The sequence below is a fragment of the Zingiber officinale genome, chromosome 2A, assembly GCF_018446385.1.
Source record: "Zingiber officinale cultivar Zhangliang chromosome 2A, Zo_v1.1, whole genome shotgun sequence".
NCBI classification, from domain to species: domain Eukaryota; kingdom Viridiplantae; phylum Streptophyta; class Magnoliopsida; order Zingiberales; family Zingiberaceae; genus Zingiber; species Zingiber officinale.
Genome location: NC_055988.1, coordinates 10,646,190 through 10,660,173, shown reverse-complemented (window position 1 = coordinate 10,660,173; position 13,984 = coordinate 10,646,190). Strand labels below are relative to the sequence as shown.

Here is a 13,984-nt window from a genome sequence, read left to right as displayed (position 1 = left end):
CGAGGGTTGATGTAAGTTCGAGCGAGCTGGCCGCTCGACGTATGCCTCACCGGCACATGATTTTCTGAGCGTCGGAAGCTCAGTATGCGACCGAGTTGTGGTAACATCGGGTTGATATCGGCCTGGCTATCCTTCACCTCGGTCGGGCAAGTGAGTTGTCTGACCGGCCAGCGATACAAGGCGTTGACCGTCTAGACTTTGACCTCCACCATGACAACGACCCTCTGAGGGGTGGACCCTTATCACCGGATTATATACCATATGCTATCATTAATAATATGTGTGAATTCTATCGTCAATATGGTATGAGCTTAACAATAACTTTTTTTTCTTATCTTTCTTTCTTTTCTCTATAATACCTACCAACCGCCTTCTATCATGGTTGTCGCTGACGACATTATGAGACGTCTGTTTGTGAGCTCTGATTTGTATTTCTATGCCTTTTTTTTTTGTTGTATTTTCCAATACTAGAATGACGTCTTCTAAAAAAAACCTTTTAGTGAGCATCTGACTTGTTTGGCTGATATCTATTCCAGATGGCTTATGTGAGACTGCGATAATGTTAATATAATAACATTATTATCATACTGCTGTGGAATAGAGGCATAGAGAAGGAAAAAAAAACAGAGAATGTTACAATAAAAATTAAGATAATATAAGAGAGTTTTCATGTTCTTCCAATAGTATACTTTCATGCATAACAATATGACTATCACATGATAATAGAACATTATCATCCTTTGCCCAATTCAACCAAATGATATCCTTACTAAATTCTGATCCACATGATACAACATTATCATTTTCTCTGTGCTTGCAGGATTCAAGCTGACAAGTTTCGTGAACAATTCTTCATGCACAATCAATTGTCCTGATTAGTTAGATAAATAAATCACACTCCACAGATAATTCTAACAAAATAACTATTTTAATTGTTACCACAACATTCCACTTTTCATACCTTACCTACCTTCTAATGTTGTGTTGGATACATTGTTGATGGATAGCAGATATTGCTTTCTGATTGAAGAATTAGATGAGTCTAAAGCAACAATGAAACCAGGTTGTTTAGGTTCTGGTATCGCGCTATCACTACTCAACATTGTAACTACCAATGACATTGTCGGTCTATCTTGTGGTAGCTCTTGAACACATAAAAGACCTATCTTTATACACCGTGTGACCTCAACTTCTAAGAAAGAACCAATTGATTTATCAACGATTTCCAAGCTTTTACCTTCTTCCCACAAGCTCCATATCTGTAATTGCAATTGTTGTGGTTACTAATAATTACAAATTTCAAATATAAATGGTATTATATCAAACTTACATGTCCTAGAAGATTTAGGTAGTTGGATTGATAAGCTCCTCTGTTCTTTTTTCCACTTATGATCTCAAGTATCAACACACCGAAACTAAATACATCCGACTTTATTGAGAAAATTCCATTCATTCCATATTCAGGAGACATATACCCGCTGTATTATTCATGACAAAATTAAATTTGGTTTATAATAAATTTAAACTACTTACGAGATAAAGTAATACTTACTATGTTCCAACTACTCTTCTTGTATTTATTTCCATTTCATCACCTCTAAATATCCTTGCCAAGCCGAAATCTGATATTTTAGGAATGTTGCATTGGTCAAGAAGGATATTACTAGTCTTCAAATCCCTATGAATGATTTTGAGTCTTGAATCGTGATGGAGATAAAGAAGGCCTCGAGCAATTCCAACTATGATATTGTATCGCGTTTGCCAATCCAATAGCATGCACTTTGCTTCATCTAATTATAAGCACATCGGTGAGAATTTTACAATTTTCAAGTGAAAAGATGGCAAGGGGGTAACATTTTGTATTTAAATTTCAACAAAAGGTAACTTTCAGAAGGAGATTAGGTAAGATAATGTTAAAAGGCAATATTGTGTGATTAGGAAAGAACAACTAACCGAACAAGAATGCATCTAAACTTCCGTTGGGCATAAACTCGTAGATTAACATCCTCTCCCCTCCTTGAATGCAACAACCAAGAAGGCGAACAAGGTTTTGATGTTGTAGCTTAGCGATTATCACTACTTCATTTTTGAACTCATTGATGCCTTGTGTGGATGTATTGGATAGTCTTTTTACAGCTATCTCTTGTCCATCAACCAATTTCCCCTAAAATATATATATCACCATATTTCACATTGTAATTTTGTTGGTGTTCTATGTTTACATTCTTAAAGAGACTTGGTCATACCTTGTACACAGGACCAAATCCACCTTGACCCAGCTTGTTCTCTGCTGCAAAATTGCTTGTTGCAATTAAAACGGTGTCCAAGTCAAATAAAGGCAAGTCCAGATCCTCTTCTTCTATTTCTTTAACAACAACGCAGTTGTCTGCAAGCAAATAACAAGATCTGTTATGGCATTGAAGAAGCAATGATAAGGTAGAGATCGGTGTCAATATTACTTCTCTTCCTGCATCTGCAAACACAGAATGCAATGCCAACTAGGAGAAAAATGGCCAAAGCAGGGACCGCAATCATCACAGCTAAGCGACTCATTCCAGATGACTGATTTGAAATCTCATCTGTTGGGACACACAACTTTTATAATGACCATTAAAACGTTTGTTAATTTGTTGAAAAACATTTTTCAAAATATGATTCATATACCTTCAAGCTCAAAAGCCGCCAGCCTGACATACAAATCTTGTCCTCCTCCAGTATCGCCGTACAATCTGAGATCAGTGATATCGCCCATCCACATTATGCATCCGCTCTCACTTTCACTGATGTCGGAGCTTGCATAGGCTTTACAAGAGCAATTCTTCATGCATGACTCCCTGCACTGGTCTAGGCTCATCGATCTTCTGTCCACCACCGACATTGATGTGTCCGGTAGCTTCGACCTGGAGAATTTAAAGAACGCATCTGTCCCATTCCCACAGTCCAGTGGAGACATTCTCGAACAACCATAAGAATTCGATGGATTCCAAGACGATACGTTATTTACAAGAAAACCTGATAGACAACTACACATACGTAGAGCATTGACACCGCAGACGGCATTGACGCCGCAGACAGACATCGTGTCGCACGAATCCATCGGCACGGACCAGACAACAGACCAATCCCCTGAGCCACCGTTCCAAACAAGACGTCGTAAGGAACCCCAGCGGTAGACGACCAACACTGAGATGGGCGAAGGATCGAGAAGGTTGAATGAGTAAACGACTTGATGAGGGTCAACCACAAACGTTGCGTTGAAAAGTTTTGGATCGACCATTCCTAGTGCACCACTAAAATGAAGGCCGTTCCACGGGCCCCCTCGCCAATATGGCTGCTGCTGCAATCTAGACCATATGAACAGTTGTGGGTCACCTTGCAGGTCGATGCCCAAGGTGTAGTCACCTGGCCACGGGTCGTCGGCGCTCGTCCATGATGTCAGTTGGCGGTTGAGTCCGGAGGTCACGTTCCAGCCCAGTTTCATGCCGGGGAGGAGCGTGTCGGTCGGAAAGTCAAAGCTCTGCCATGCAAAGCTGTCGGGGTCATCGTTGCCCGCCTCCCTGACGGCGAAGTTCCCGTCGTCGAAGAGTGTCGCTTCGGGGTTCGTGAGTCCGGTTACGTTTGACGAGGACCAGTTGATGGTCGAGCTATTAACGGCCGTTACGATGAGCGTGCCTTCCCCAGAGAGCGAAAGGCGTCCTGATCGACCATCGATCGGGCTCAAACGATTGGCGACCCACACGGGTGTTTGTGAGATGTTGCGGTACCATATTCCGATGTAGCGACGGCTGGAGCTGGCTGGGCTGAAAAACCCCAGTTCGAAGCGGCCCCTCGAGGAGATCAAAGTTGTTCCGTTGTCGTAAAGAGGTTGACCTGGAATCAAGGAGTTGCCGGCTTCGATAGTGGGGGAGATGAAGCCAGCAAGGAGGAGATGGAGAAGGAAAGTGGAAAGTTTGCAGCTGACGCTTCTCTGCACCATCAATTCCAACTCCCACATTATCGGTTTGTGATGCAAGAAGCCAACTTTGATCAAAGGGGAAATTAAGAAAAGTTGCAAAACAAGCCAGCTGACCAATCGACTTGTTTCTCCCGTCAAATCTGTTGACCTCCTAACACAACGCCTCAATAAGTCAAGTCAACGTCAAGCCGTCATGTTTGAAGCGAGGTACTTCTCAACAATAAGCAAGCAAGTTAGAAAACTTTAGATATGGATAGAGGATTGATATGAATAATGATAGATCGATTTGATGAGTATAGGAAGGATTTAGACGAAGAGAGATAGGAAAGGTAGATAGGCAATCGAATAACACAACGCCAATCGACTAGCATATTATCGGCAGACCAATCGACTTGTTTCTCCCGTCAAATCTGTTGACCTCCTGACACAACGCCACACTAAGTCAAGTCAACATCAAGCCGTCATGTTTGAAGCAAGATACTTCTCAACAACAACAATAAGCCGACAAGTTAGAAAATTTTAGATATTGATAAAGGATTGATATGTGTTATAATAGATCGGTCTGACGAGTATAAAGGGAGTTTAGGTAAAAAAAAAAAAAATAGGAAAGACAAATAATTGATCGAATAAAGGTCGAGCGAGTACCTACGTCTATATATATATTCGGCCGGGTAAAATTCATCCGACCATAAAGACATTTAGTCTTATGTATAATTTCTAGCATATTATCAATCAATCAAAGGTCGAACGAGCACCCACGTGTTCATATATGTTTGGTCGGGCAAAGTCCGCCCGAACATAAAGATATTTAGCCTTATGTATAATTTTCAACATATTACCGACCGACCGCAGACCGAGCGAGCACTCATGTTCTCATATATGCTCGGTTGGGCAAAGTCGGCCCGAACATAAAGACATTTAGCCTTATGTATAATTTTCAGTATATTACCCGCCGACCGCAAGCCGAGCGAGCACCCATGTGCTCATATATGCTCGGCCGGGTAAAGTCCGTCCGAGCATAAAGGCATTTAGCCTTATGTATAATTTTCAGCATATTACCGGCCGACCGCAAGCCGAGCGAGCACCCATGTGCTCATATATGCTCGGTCGGGTAAAGTCCGTCCGAGCATAAAGGCATTTAGCCTTATGTATAATTTTCAGCATATTACCGGCCGACCGCAAGCCGAGCGAGCACCCACATGCTCATATATGCTCGGTCGGGTAAAGCTCGTCCGAGCATAAAGACATTTAGCCTTATGTATAATTTTCACCATATTATCGATCGACTGTAGGCCAAGCAAGCATCCACGCGCTCGTATATGCTCGGTCGAGCAAAGCTCGCTCGAGCATAAAAACACTTAGCCTTACATATGATTTTCAGCATATTACCGACTGACCGCAGGCCGAGCAAGCATCCACATGCTCATATAAGCTCGGCCAGGCAAAGCTCACCCAAGAATAAAGGTACTCGGCCTTATATATGATTCTTAACATATTACCGGTCGACCGCAGTCCGAGCGAGCATCTACGTGCTCATATATGCTCGGTCAGGAAAAGTCCGCTCGAGCATAAAGACACTTAGTCTTATATATGATTTTTAACACATTACCGATCTACTGTAGGCTGAGCGAGCATCCACACACTCATACATGCTCGGCCAAGCGAAGCCCGCCCGAGCATAAAGGCACTTAGCCTTATATATGATTTTCAGCATATTATTGGCTGACCGCAGGCCGAGCGAGCACCCGCATGCTCATATATGTTTGGTCGGGCAAAATCTGCCCGAGCATAAAGACATGCTCAACAGAAGGTATTCCTAAGATACGGTTGGCTTGAACGACCTGCCAGGACATATTCAACAAAAGGTATTTTTAAGATACGGCTGGCTTGAACGACTAGCCAAGACATATTCAACAGAAAGTATTCCTAATATACGGTCGACTTGAACAACCGGCTGAGATATATTCAACAAAAGGTATACGGCCGACTTGAACGACCGGCCAAGACGCACTCAGCAGGGGGCATTCTTAATAGCATATGCATCCTACTTGAACGAGCGGTCAAGATATGCCCAACAGGATATTTGGCGTGAAATATTTTCTAGAAGCTTTTTCAGTCATAATAACGTGTCTCCATTATAAATACAAGTCATAAATAATAAAATGAGTACATCTGGGGTACAGAAAAGATTCCTTAAAGGATTATTGCACGAAGTATAGAAGATGACTTCATCTCCTAACAAACCCTAACGAACTGGGGATCACTTCATGACTATGGAGGTCACGTGAGTTAGTATAAAAAGGGGATCCTCTCCATTGGCAAGGTACACAAGTTCTAGCATCTAAACTCTATTTCACTTCCCTGGCTAGGCCCTCCGACGCTCAAGTCAATTCCTCTTGAAGGTGGAAGAAGAAGAAGAAGAATCCCCACCCCGGTCTCAAGTCACTAACGCTTTGTTGGCTCGTCTCACTATGCGCAAGAGCATTGAGGAGTTTCTCTGGATCTTCAGGAGTTCATCTTCATCTGAGGTCATCGTCATTCATCGGAGCCAATGTCCGTCTTCGCAGATTTCAGACAGGATCAAATTTGACGTCGTCTGTGAGAATTATTCACTTGAATTTGAAGCTACGAAAATGGAGGAAGCTGGTAAACCCAACACCATTACTATATCACAGGATGATCTGGAGTTGCTCATCAACGCTAAAGTACAGAAGATATTGCAACAACAACAACAACAAGTGAATACGGGTGGCACATTACCTGTAGTGCCACCTCTGACGAAGTCTGTAACTTCTCACCACCGAGAGTAGGAGATCTGACCCATCTGTTCTCTGCTCCTCTCTCTCCCACTCGACGTCCTAAAGCTTATTTCCGAACACCCCTTGAACAAGGAGGACGAAGAGCAGTCCTTTAGAAATCTTTTAGAGAAACCCCTGTAAGGAAAAAAAATGAAAGGGGAAGGTGGTAGCTAGTGATAGTTCTCCTGAAAGGATTATCACTCCATTCTCTCAACGAGTATTGGATGATCCATTGCCAAAACATTATCATAATTTAAATGTCGGAGAATACTCGGGAACAACTGATCTCGAGGATCATCTTCTTAAATTCGAGCATGCGGTGCTCCTCCAACAATTTGCCGATGGAGTTAAATGCCGGATGTTCCTTACTACTTTCGAAGGAGCAGCTCAGAGATGGTTTAAGCGATTGTTGGAGAATTCTATTCTTCACTTCAAGGATTTCCGCAAAGTATTCTTGCATCACTTTTCTAGTAATCAGAGGTACCACAAAACTCCTTGGAGTCTTTTTTCCATTAAGCAAGGCCCTAAAGAGTCTATTAGGGCTTATATTAAGAGATTCAACCAAGTAGCTATTGATATTCCATCAGCCACCACAGAGATCTTGGTAAGCACGTTTTCTTAGGGGCTTAATGACAATGATTTTTTCAAGGATTTGGTTAGGAATCCTCCTACCAATTTTGATATATTAATCGAGCGGGCTTCGGAGTTCATTAATATGGAGGAGCCTCAAGCTACCTGCAAAAAAGATATTAACACTCCTACGTCAGTTCCAGCAGTGGCTTGTTTGGGGGGACCTACCTAGCCCCCTAAAGGACCTCGGGCGGATCCACACCATCGTCATCCCGAACCTTGGCCTCAAGTAGTGCATCATGTAGATGCTCCTACACACTTCCAGCAAAGGTGGTGCACCTATCATCTGACCAGCACCCATAACACAGAAAACTATTTTACGTTGAAGAATCAGCAGGTGGGTAACACCCGCTATCGTAGGCGTTCCGCAATCCTAAATCACCGGAGATATCCGTGGTAGAATAGTCCTCTTAAATTGAATATCAACTGAGCGGATCGCAAGCGGGAATATTACCTCTCCCCGTCGTACAGGCACAAGCACCTGGCCAAGCACAATCAGAACCACCGTCAACTCGGCAAGAGGAAAATCACAATAATGTTGCTCGTGGTAATATTAATATGATAGCAAGAGGACCCACTGATGGTGATTCCAACCAGATAAGAAAATCGCATGCTTGGCGATTAATGATTCATGCCGTGGGATGCAGTACTGAGAAGGCAGCAGGGCCAGAAATCAATTTTGGGCATAAAGATTTAGTAGGCGTGAAAGTACCCCATGATGATGCATTGATAATTAAGGCTGTTATAGCCAATTATAACATCCGACGTACATTATTGATACTGGTAGCTCTGTTAACATTATTTTTAAACAGGCTTTTGATCAGCTGCAGATCGACTCGAGCGAGCTTCAGCCTATGGTCACTCCATTATATGGGTTCACAGGCAATGAGGTACAACCACTAAGTCAAATAAAATTGGTCATATCTTTAGAAGAGGAGCCCCTTATGCGGACACGCCGATCGATTTTCATAGTGGTGGGCATCCCATCAGCATATAATGTTATATTGGGTCAGCCGGCCTTGAATGAATTCAGGACGGTCATTTCTACTTTCTGTCAGAAAATAAAATTCCCTGTGAATGATCAAGTGGGGGAAGTTAAAGGAGACCAAATAGTAGCACGTAAGTGCTAAGTGGAGGTGGTAAGAGTGGAAGCTAATGCTGCCCAAAAAGCTCAGAGGATGGATATTAACGCTATTCATGAAAAGCTGGCCACTCTTGTATATGAGGAGAAGGAGGAGGTGCAGATACAGACCGGTCGACTAGAAGCTACTACCTACATCGCGTCCGATCTGGATATTGATCTCAAGGAAGACGTGGTAAAATGCTTAATAAGAAATAGTGACGTGTTCGCATGGACACCTAATGAGGTGAAAGGTGTTGCACCAACAGTTATGAAGCACAATTTGCATGTATACCCAGATGCTCGATCGGTCAAGTAAAAGAAAAGGGACTTCGGAGCTGATCAAAACAAAATTATTAAGGAAGAAGTGGATAAACGACTAGAAGCCGGATATATTAGGGAAGTATAATTTCCCAGCTGGTTAGCTAATGTGGTCTTGATTTCTAAGCCCGGTAATAAGTAGCGAGTATGTATTGATTTCTGGGACCTCAATAAAGCTTGTCTAAAGGATTATTATCCTCTGCCTCGAATAGATCGAGTGGTGGATTCTACAGCTGGATGTGAATTCATCAGTATATTGGACGCCTATCAGGGATATCACTAAATTTTGCTTGCCAAAGTAGATCAGGAAAATGTTAGCTTTATAACTGCTGAGGGTACTTATTGTTACAATGTTATGCCTTTTGGTTTGAAGAATGCAAGAGCTACTTATCAGCAGCTTATGAATAAGGTCTTTCAGAAGCAGATTGGAAGGAGCATGGAAGTTTATGTGGATGACATTCTTATTAAATCTATACGGGCTTCTAGTTTATGTGTTGATATTGAAGAAACTTGTAGGACCCTGAGGAGGTATGGGCTCAAGCTCAATCCTAATAAGTGTTTATTTGGAGCCAAAAGTGGGAAGTTCCTGGGATACATGGTGATCGAGCAAGGAATAGAAGTCAACCATAGCAAGATAAAAGCATTACAAGACATGACTCCCCCAAAGAACCTGAAGGAGACCTAAAGATTGATAGGGGGGATTACCACCCTATCTCGCTTCATCTCTCGATTGGTCGATCGGAGTCTCCCCTTCTTCAAGGTATTTTGACGAGAACCTAAGTTCCAATGGGATGAGGATTGCAGCAAAACATTTGAAGAACTAAAAGAATATTTGTCTACTCTTCCTGTATTAGCTAAACCAGTAGTAAGAGAAACTTTGTGGGTGTACTTATCAACCAATGATCTTGCTGTTGGCTCTGTATTAGTGAGACAAGAAGAGAAAGAACAATTACCTGTATATTTCTCGAGCCATTTATTAAAAGGAATAGAGTACCGATATACAACACTCAAGAAGTTAGCTTATGGATTGGTTCTAGCAGCTTGAAAGCTATGCCTTTATTTTTCGTCACACCCAATTATAGTATTGATTAACAGCACCCTCGGTCGAGTGCTTGTTAACCTAGAAGCGTTCGGAAGATTGATTAAGTGGACGAGCCAACTCAGGGAATATGACATATAGTATCAGCCTCGGGTGACCATCAAAGCTCAAGTTTTGGCAGATTTCATAATAGAAATACCAAGTCCAAAAATAGAGGAGACCTGGATTATCTTTGTGGATGGATTTTTTACTCGACAAGGTAGTGAAATTGGGATTCTTCTTATATCTCATAGGGATGATCAAATATAGTTATCTTTTAGATTGAATTATAGAGCTACCAAAAATGAGGCTGAATATGAAGCATTAATAACAAGCTTGCAAGCTACTAAACATGTGGGAGCTGCTCATGTGGTAATTCATTCTGATTCTCAATTGGCAGTGCAGCAATTGACAGGTAACTTTGGAATTAGCAATGAAAGACTCAAGCTATATGCAGAAGCATTTGAGAAATTGAAAGCTAAATTTCATGAAGTAAGTGTAAAGAAAATTTCCTGAACAGATAATCAAGTAGCAGATAAATTAGCTAAATTAGCTTCTGCCATTATACCTTGGAAATTGGATAAACCCGTGGAGCAAACATTATTGGTATCTTGTGTTGAGCAACAGGGTAATCTAGAAATCCAGGTGATTGGAGAACACCTATTATTCTATTTTTATAATAAGAAATTCTACCCACTGATGCAGAACAAGCTAGGATATTCAAGAAAGGGCAAGCCAATACACTATGATTGGAGATCATTTATATAAAAGGGTCTTCTCTAGTCCTTTACTCAAATGTGTTGTATCAAATGACATACAGTATATCTTACAAGAAGTACATCAGGGTTCTTGTGGTAGCCATATGGGGGTCGATCTCATGCTAGAAAGATATTATTATCTGGATATTTTTGGCATACTTTATAAGCAGATGCGGCTCAACTAGTGCAAACCTGTTTATCTTGTCAAAAATATCAAAATATTCCTCATCATCCTACTAAATTGTTGAAGACTTCTATAGTATCTTGCCCTTTTGATCAATGGGGCATGGATATAGTAAGATTTTTTCCCTCTTGCACGTACTCAGAGAAAGTTCTTATTGGTAGCCATTGATTATTTCTCTAAATGGGTGGAAGCAGAATCCTTGGACAGAATTACTGAACATACAGTTATCAAATTTCTATGGCAGTATATTGTTTGCAGATTTGGTATTCCACATAAATTAGTTTCTGATAATGAAAGACAATTTCAAGGGAGGAAAATTAATAAATAGTATTTTAATTACGACATTACACAAGCTTTTACCTCTGTGGCATATCCACAGAGTAATAGACAAGCTGAAGTAACCAATAGAGAAATTATCAGAGAACTCAAAACTAAATTAGATCATGTTAGTGGCAGCTAGGTAGATGAACTATCCAGTGTAATGTGAGCATATCGTACTACTCCCCGAGAGGCCATAGGAATTACTCCTTTTCATCTGGTTTATGGTGGCGAAGCAGTGATTCCAATTGAAGTCAAAGTAGAGTCCGATCGAAGAAGGCTATATGATGACAACAACACAGATCACCGCCTTATGGAGCTTGATTTAATAGAGGAAGCACGAGACAAAGCAGCAACCCGACTTATTTATTATCGAAAAAGGATGAGACAGAATCATAACAAAAGAGTTATTCCAAGGTTCTTTTAGGTAGGTGATTGTTGGGTTTTTCGGGCCGTGAAAATCGCTTTTTCGAGTCGCGGAAACCCCGAAGCCCCAAGCCACCGGATCCGTGCGAAGTAGAAATAAAACAAAAATACGAGTACGAGTTTCTAATCTAAATCTACACTAGATTTACAAAGAGGAAACCCTTTATACCTTCGATGTGTGCCCTTTTCGTATCCCGCTCGTCCAAGGAGATGCCAGATCTCAAGTTGTCAAAGTAGACAACTCTTTAGAAGTATCCACACGAACTAATTAGGTGGAGAAGACCAAACAATAGGTGTGCTAGCACCTAGATGATGTTCGGCCAAGAGAGGAGAGGAAGAGCAAGAAGAGAGAGCACTTGAGGAAGAAGAAGATGTAAATGACACTTGAATGAAAAATGAATTCATTCCCTTCACAAAAGTGGCCGGCCACTTTCACAGAAGTGTAACCCCCATTTTGCATTAAGTGTGGCCATTAAAGAGATTTGTAACCTCCATGAGGTGACACACACATGTGCTAAACATGATGATGTGGCACCTCATCATTGACCACTTAATGCCAAGTCACAAATGATGTGGCATAAAGTCAAGTCAAACTTGACTCTTCCTCCTCCTCTTAAGTCAAGTCAAACTTGACTTAATCTCTCTCATGGTTGATCTAATCCAACTATTTAATTCAAGCCAATTTAATATAATGAATCTAATTCATTTAATTAAATTGATTCAATGAGTCATAATCTAAATTAGACTCATTAAACACATGAATCAACTTGAGTCCAACTCAATTAGCCCAATTAGGATTACTTTTAATCCAATTTGATTCATCAAATGAATCTAATCCTATTGGTTCATCATATGAACCTAATCTCCATCTAATTGTCCTTAGTGTGTGACCCTATAGGTTCTTATAACGTTGGCAATGCCCCTAAACCCATTTAGGAGTATAAGTAATGAGCGGTATCTAGCAACACATCATTACTACCCAAGTTACAAGAATGTCGAGATCCAACATCACCATGTGACTACTAATTGTGACTCCTCATAATATATGACAAGTGTCCTTCTATCCTAGACATTTAGATTGATCAATGTGAGGCATAGACTATGTCATCCTTTGATCAAACTAAATCTTGAACTCCAAGTAGACTCACTAAATCAAATGCGCTCAATATCTCATATTGACTCATTTGGGCATGACCATGCACTTCGTGGTCTCACTCTATCAAGAATATTGATGTCACTCCCGTCATATAGGAGGGATAGATCCCATCTATATCACTCACATCCCTCTGCATAATTCGTTACATACCCAGTAATCACCTTTATAGTCCACCCAGTTACGGGTGACGTTTGACGAAACCAAAGTACATAACTCCTTATGTAGGGATCCATGGTGATTTCAGGTCTAAGGACTAGTAGTCATACTAATAGCCATATGAGAAAGTATATGACACTCATATAACGATCCATGATACTTTCTTATGGCGGGTCATTCAGTATACATTCTCCAATGCATACCCATGTGTCAACTTGATATCTCTATATCCATGACTTGTGAGATCAAGTCATCGAGTTAACCTACATGCTAGTCTTATTGCATTAACATTGTCCCTGAATGTTAATACTCGACTAGGAATGATTAAGAGTAGTGTTCCCTATATCATCTCACTATCGGTTCAACTAACTGATTGATATAGGTGAGAACCTTCTAATCAAGGACGCTATTATACTTAGTTTATTTGGCACTAATACAAGTAAGTATAATAACCAAAACAAATGCCTTTATTTATATAAGAATATGATACAACAAGTTCATAATACAATCATCAAATGATTGACTCTAGGGCTCTAAATAACAGTGATCTGGTATGAAAACGCATCAAGCCTGTGGGAGATGTTAACAAACTAGAATTTCAATGGGGAGGACCTTATAAAATCATACAAAAACTTGTATCGGTCGCCTATTACCTCTAAGATGCAGAAAGGAGAAAACTCGAATGGCCATGGAGCGCTAATCATTTGCAACCATATAGAACTTTGCAAATATGCATGTGAGTTATTTATGTATTTTGTTTGAACATTGGTAATATAAATAACAAAGAAAGTGTAGGTAATATTATTTGGGGAAGACATATACTCTACTTTAAACCCCCATAGCAGTCGATCGGGGACCCTAAGTAGTGACTGACCTAGCTTCTTTAGAGGGAACTGGAGACTTTAAACCTTCATAATAGTCAATCGAGGACCCTAAGGGGTGACCGACCTGACTTTCTTAGGGGGAACCGGAGGCCTTAAAACTCCATAACAATTGATCGGGGACCCTAAGGAGTGATCGACCTGACTTCCTTAAGGGGGATCAGAGACTTTAAACCTCCATAACAGTCGATCGGGGACCCTAC

The 13,984-nt window shown here is 41.0% G+C and overlaps 1 protein-coding gene across 1 annotated transcript; it reads right to left on the bottom strand.

Annotated features, from left to right (window-relative positions):
- Nucleotides 1-562: 562 nt before the first annotated feature.
- On the bottom strand, nucleotides 563-4,150 carry LOC122040700 (G-type lectin S-receptor-like serine/threonine-protein kinase At4g27290). Its single transcript, XM_042600127.1, has 7 exons — nucleotides 2,665-4,150; nucleotides 2,460-2,579; nucleotides 2,247-2,386; nucleotides 1,954-2,164; nucleotides 1,553-1,790; nucleotides 1,331-1,478; nucleotides 563-1,259 (listed from the first exon to the last, which is right to left on the bottom strand). The coding sequence occupies exons 1-7, from the start codon at nucleotides 3,992-3,994 to the stop codon at nucleotides 963-965; spliced, it is 2,484 nt and encodes an 827-aa protein (XP_042456061.1). The 5' UTR covers nucleotides 3,995-4,150; the 3' UTR covers nucleotides 563-962.
- Between the last annotated feature and the right edge of the window lie 9,834 nt (nucleotides 4,151-13,984).